General features: G+C 46.0%; 1 protein-coding gene across 1 annotated transcript in view; it reads left to right on the top strand.

The window, feature by feature from the left end:
• The window catches only part of LOC104548523 (chromosome unknown open reading frame, human C17orf64), a 7,020-nt gene extending 1,818 nt beyond the window's left edge, over nt 1–5,202 (top strand). The window contains exons 3-5 of the mRNA XM_010194560.1: nt 162–337; nt 760–859; nt 5,158–5,202. Of these exons, the coding sequence (XP_010192862.1) occupies nt 162–337; nt 760–859; nt 5,158–5,202 (321 nt within the window). The remainder of the gene's footprint in view (nt 1–161; nt 338–759; nt 860–5,157) is intronic.
• Nucleotides 5,203–6,418: the final 1,216 nt, after the last annotated feature.

Here is a 6,418-nt window from a genome sequence, read left to right as displayed (position 1 = left end):
CTGAAGACCCATGTCAGCTCCCCCACATCCACTCACCAAAACACAGCACTCCTTCAGTGCTTTCCCAGCCAGCTATTTAATGAATTTATTTAGTGAAAATGAATGCTTGAGACCTGGATTTGAAGCGCAGAACACCTAACACCAACACTTTTTCTTTACAGTGCAAGGAGCTTTTGAGACCCTTTAAGAAGTCACTTAGGAATCTGCATTTGCCCCAGGACCTCCTCACAAAGAAAAAAATGAAGCGCATGAAGAAAAGTTTGACTGTAATTGGGGGCCGCATTGATCAGTTTCTCCAGCAGTACTGCAGAGCCTCTGACGTCCAGCACTGGCAAAAGTAAATGTTTCCTCTTACCTGGCACCCAGTGATGCTCCTGGTGTGACAGGCTCCTGCCTCTGCTGCTCCCAGCAGGCATTTAGACACGCGCTTTGGCCCTACATTTCCAGGCACTGGAATCAGTAACATCACCTTGCAAGTAAAGTGGCTCCTACATGGCCACCTGAAATAACAGATAATACTTTCCGTGCTTAGGGAAGAGCAGTTTTTGAAAAGTTTATAAGCCGGGGGGAGGGGGGCTGAGAAAAGCAAAAAGAAAAGTGGGGGAAAGAAAAACAAAAAGAAAAGGAGGGGAAATAAAAACACTGTGCAAAAGTATATGCCAGTGGTTACACTCGCCAAGCCAGAAGTAGGGTACAGTATATGGGGGAGGATGAAGTTTGTACTCACATGCACAATTCACTTGTCTTCCTCTTCCCAAGGATGTTCTGGCAGTTTGTCTCCCTTTTCTCAGAGATGGATGCAAAGCAGCTGCAGAAGCTGTACAAATACATCAAGCAAAACCAAATGGATAAGTTTCTGGTAAGCAAACAGAAAAGTTAATACCCTGTAAGATGTTCCTGCTGTGCTAACTTCTAGGGGGTAACTATACCATGCAGCATACACGGGTTGATGCATGTCAAAAGAGAAGTCTGCTACCGAGAAGTCTGTTTATCAAAAGGCCATGAATCCTTCTGATATTGCCAGTTCCTACCATAATGTTGGCACTGAGCTATTGGGGCTGCCAGTAGCTTGCCCTCGCTGGCTCTGGGAAGCTGAGCTGGTGTCCAGGTGGTTTACAATTTTTGGACCTGTTTGCTGATTCCATGTTTCCAATCATGCTTTGCAGACCAAATCTAATCCATAGTTTTATCTGCTGATGTAAGAGTTAACTTTGAAACAGGCAACTAGTCCAGGTAAAGCCAGTGCTTGCCAAAGCTCATTTCTGTGCCTGAGCCTCAGCTACACAGGGAAACCATAACAAACAGTTTCCTTAAGAACACAAACTCTGAAGGGTTAACCCATTTAAACACGCTTATAGCCAACCATAAATGTATCTCCTGAGCAAAGGCTGAGTACACCAGGAAGTTCAAAGGTCCATAAGAAACATATACTTTAAGAAGTTTCTTTTTGAAAAATTAAAAGCATATCTACAACTTAAAAAAATAAACAACACAAAACAAAAAAAAAGGGAGAGTCAACTAGCAAATTGTTTTGAGTAAATTAGAAAACAGCAGCAGGCAAGACCTTGTTGGGTTACAGGAGCACTGCTTGCTTTGCTTTAAAAAGGGAGCTGCGGTCATCTGATAGCTGGCAGTGATAAGGCCATAAATAAGTTTGAGGCTGCAGGTAAACAGCTCTCTCCTTTCCAGTCACAGAGAAAGGGGGAAACTGGCCGTGTGGTTTTTGTTTTCAGTTTACAGGAAAGTTAAACCATTTATTTATTTTTAAGGCTCTAAAAAGATATTCCAGCAATGAGGAAATCAAACTGATCGTAAAGTAAAAAAATCAAAACACAAACTCCTCTTGCTGGTGTGAGACACTTGAGATTAATTGGAAGATATTAAAAGAAAGCAACTGGCAGCCCCAGGAGGCAGGCGGTGACAGGCTTTCCTGCTCCCTGAAACTTGCGAGCACTGCAGAGGGTGAATGGAGCTCACTGCTCAGAGCCTTGGCCAAGCTCAGGACACGACCTCGGCTCAGGACAAGCCCTGCTGCTCTCGCTGGGCGCATGGCTAAGGGTAGCTCCCCATTGCCACCACAGAACACACATTAAAAAGCAAATAACACCCCCAAACACCTTCCCATCCTCTGGCTCTCCTAAATAAAATCCACAACCAAGACACACAACTCCACATCTTATTTTCCAAGGAGGGAATTGAAAAAAAAAAAACCAAAAATTTTTTAAAAAAAGGAAAAAACCCAAACGGTGAGTGACAAGCATTAGCCACGCTGCGTCCTGCGCTATCAGGACGCAGGGGCATGTGCTGAGGAGCATGCACCACCCTGCAGCCAGCAACAAGAGCCTGCTGGCTGCGGCTGCACGGCGTTGGGTGCGAGGCTGCCTCCGAACAGGCCAACAGAAGAAGCGACAAATTCTGCCGTTATGTAACGGGTGACAAATGCCTTTTGTTATACAAGACAAGTGGGAGAAAAAATAAGCATCTTTGCCCTTTGTGGGAAGGGAACAGCAGTCAGCTCCCTGCTAGAGCATAAACAACAGGCTGCAGATCCGGGGGGGGGACCGGCATGCTCCATGCAACAGAAATAGATTATTTGGAAAGTTTGTTACTTAGATGAGTGAGCATAAAAATGCAGAATCAATATGTAATTAGTAAGTGATGGAGGTTGTCAGCATGACAATTTGATGTTTTTGTGAGTTTTGTCAAAGCTGAGATGACTTGCTCACCAGACATCTTAAAATCAAACACCCATGTCCCCTTCCCTGACGTTTAGGCTTTCAGGCTTCTTTAAATTATTATTTAAAACCACCAAATTTGAATTTAAACACCGGTCCCAACTCTCTGTTTCTAAATATACTGAAAAATACCAGACCAAACACACTTCTCAGCTTAGAACTACAACAGAGCATCATTTTCCTTTGCAATCTGCCAGCTCCTCTACACTGCTGAGAACTGTAGAGATCAGCCCCGTGTTTCAGTCTGAGAGTAAAGAATTAAGATCTCTAGGTGGAGACTTTTTTTTTTTAAAATAGAACCAGAAAACTTCTGAAGTGAAACAGCACAACCACCGGCAACAAAACTGTGATTTTTCCCCAAGACAGCCTAGACGGATGCGCAGTCCAGGTGGCTGCTGCCCACCTGGCTCCCTGGTACCACCCCACCATTCTTAGGACGTTGAGCAGAGGGACCATCGCCACCCCCAGCCTCTTCCCAGTGCACCCAGTACCATAAGGCGACAGTGACATCCAGTGGCAGTGCACATCCTTCCACAGCACCCGCCCATGGCGGCAGGGCTGAGCAGCACCTACATCCCACCGTGCCCGCTTGCGCCTTGGTTCAGACACAGACAACAAACAGTACGGTCGGCTACAGACCATGTCTCCAAAGCTCCTGAGAAACAAGAGCCCCCTCACTAGCGTGCTGAGACGGGCTCCTGCTCTAAAACACATTTTTTAGGTGCTTGGGTAGATGGGACTGAGCCAGGCTGCACAAATAGCTGAGCTGGGCATCAACCTATGGGAGTGGAGACTGCAGAGAAAAAGGTGCTTTGCAGGGGCCAGCAGGATTCACTGCTGGGTGGGATGGAGCCTTGGATCTCAACTGAGTGAGAATGTGTGCAGACAGTACAGTCATTTCTCAGCTCATTGCTGCTGCCACCCAACAGGAATATGGTTAAGCAAGAGTTACTGCCCAAGCATGAGTCAATGCGTGGTGTCTACTCACATTAAGATCTTTAAAAGTAGGGAGTTTGGGGTTGGTATTTGTTTATATTTTTTTTTTAAGGAATTATGCTGTCCTTCAGAAAACCGAGATCCAGTTCTAGTATTCAAAAAGAAACTGAAGCAGCTTTACATCAGCTGGGGTCTCCACAGAGATACAGGAGACCTGCAGGAACACTCAGGCCAAAGAGTTCCCACCAGCACACCCACAAAGTCACCACCCAGCAGCAAGACTGACAGATGAGAGGTAGTCACACAGCCAGTGTCATGTTAGCACCAGGAAAATGCTTTTCCTGCTCAAGTTAGAGCCATCTACACTTGCTATTTTTGCAAGAGGATGAGCAGGAGAAGATGCAATCAGTGGTGGAGCAGGAGGAGTCAGGCAGGTTGAGCTGCTGTCTCAGAAGAGACATGGGAGTAGGAAAAAAAGCAGCAGGGGAAGCTACTATAGCATAAAGTAGTAGTAAGGAAGAGGAAGACATCCCTTTGTTGTCTCACATCAGCTGGCATTAATTTGCCTGTCTTCAATAGCAATCTGGATGCTGAAGACATAGTTGTGGTTTGCCTTTGGGCCCACCCTTGCCAAGCCACACACACTTGTGCAGAAAAAATGCAGACCAACCTGTAGCAGGTGTGTTTGCTAACCAGAGGCACCGGCAGCCTGTTTACTCCAACCAGAACTCCAGCATACGCTCACACCAAAGGAGTGACATTAGAACCAATTGCTGACAAGATCAGCTTTGCCACAGACAGGTGCCACAGTTTGCCTGCAGGAGGAGGATTTGTCCCACATAAGCCTATTTTCAAGCTGCTGAAACGCAATCGCGTGTCCTGTGGGAGTTCTCATGCACTCATAACCATCTTGCTTTTCATCTCTTTTATCCCCAGTCTCTGTTTACCTCTAAAAAAGTCCAATCTGGTATGTAACAGCTTCGAGGGAGCATTTAAAATCCAAATTTGATAATCTAAAAGTCAAAAAACCAAGAGCTAGCTAGACAGCACGATCTGGGAGGCTGAGTAGGAGTCTTACACTAACCTGCCAGCTGTGCAGCTCCAGGCAGCCATCCTCTGCTTGCCTGCTCCTCTGTAGGAACGAGGAAAACATCACCCAACCAATTCTGACGTAGATAAATGCACCAGAGACACAAAGTGCACGAAACATTAAAAATTAGCGTAACTGAAGTGTAATTAATGTAGCAAGGGTTTGGGATTGCTGGTTGCTTGAGAGCCTGGGTAGTGAGTCACCCACAAGCAGCCTGGTGGTGCTATGTATTTCTGATGACCGTGCTTGTGGAATTGAACCATGCGTAGAATCTACCCCGTGAGGCCCCAGAGGGCACTCAGGCCCACCAGTACCAGCTCCTGTAGCAGACACTTTCACAGAGGAGTTACACCTTCTGCTAACTTTGTGGGGCTTTTTTGTTTGTTTGTTTTTAAGGTTCTCACAACCGCAGAGGTCAGCAGAAAAGGAGCAGTCAATTGAAACAGTATCAGCGCTTGAAGAGAAAGCAGGAAATAAAGGCATTCTTCCTGGTTTCCCAAAACCACAACACACTGAAGTACTTGTGGCGTCAGAGCAACACGCTGCGACCCAAGGAAAATCAAAATGACGTTATTTTAAGCCACGTGATCTTGTTTATTATTTTCCTGGAGTCTCCTAACAGCTGTACACCAGTATTGAGGCTTGATCAAGGACATGTAAGTATCAGACTTACCTTTACTACCCCATTCTTTTTCTATCAACCCAAAAAAGGGAAGAAGAGTGTTTGTAAGGAAGCAGGCAGCTGCTCCTTTCCTTGCCATGGCAGAAACCCTTTTCTGAGGGGAGCAGGACCTGTTCCCTGTTCATTTCTGCTCGCACATACACACAAACCCTCCACATGGTCAGCAGCCGTATCAACGGGGGAGAAGGGAACAGACCAGTGTATGAAATAGATTCTGGTAAAAAAAAAACAAAAAACAGTTTAGCAACTTCTTACACGTACACTTGCCATTTCTCACTGGTTTAGGTAAGTGATGGCCACGAGCCCACACACACATCAGTGTTCTTGGCAAGTGCAGCAGCTGCCATCCATCGATCCAGACTGAGATGGCCATAGCCCTGTTTGACTGCTGCAGGAAGAGACCCATCCAAGAGCTAATGCTTCAGGATAGGAATAGTGAGAAAAGAAAACAGTAACGGGCTGGGTTGGGCTTTAGGGTTGGTTAGATTTGATTTACAGTGGAACCCAGGTTTTAAGAGAACATCATAAACGTGATTAGATTGGCATAGAAATCTTTTAGTCTGACAAGTGAAAAATCCAAAGATCTTTCCTTCCCACATGCTAAAAATCAGATGCTTGGGTAAGGGGCTTAATTATTGTCTTCAGATCTGAACCCAAGCAAGAAAAATCCCTCCTAGGTCCCTTTGGAAGGGCAGATAACATTGGCCATTTTTAGAATCAAGACAACTGATTTCCTTTTTAAATGGCATCTTGAATCACATCCACAGACCTTGGCAAGAGAACAAAGGCCCTGGCTGTGCTGCCCACGGAGGTACCGCTGCCAAGTGCACACAGAGCCATTGGTGACAGGCTGCAAAGGAGGACGTCGTGCGCTGCCTTTGCCAGGCAACACATTCGGCTGCTAGCCTTGAGTTTCACTGTGCAGAAGAGCAGATGTGGACTTACACTGGGGGATCCCAACCACTTGTGTGGTGG

Source organism: Mesitornis unicolor, unplaced genomic scaffold (assembly GCF_000695765.1).
Source record: "Mesitornis unicolor isolate BGI_N332 unplaced genomic scaffold, ASM69576v1 scaffold43311, whole genome shotgun sequence".
NCBI classification, from domain to species: domain Eukaryota; kingdom Metazoa; phylum Chordata; class Aves; order Mesitornithiformes; family Mesitornithidae; genus Mesitornis; species Mesitornis unicolor.
This window is presented reverse-complemented; position numbering and strand designations above follow the sequence as displayed.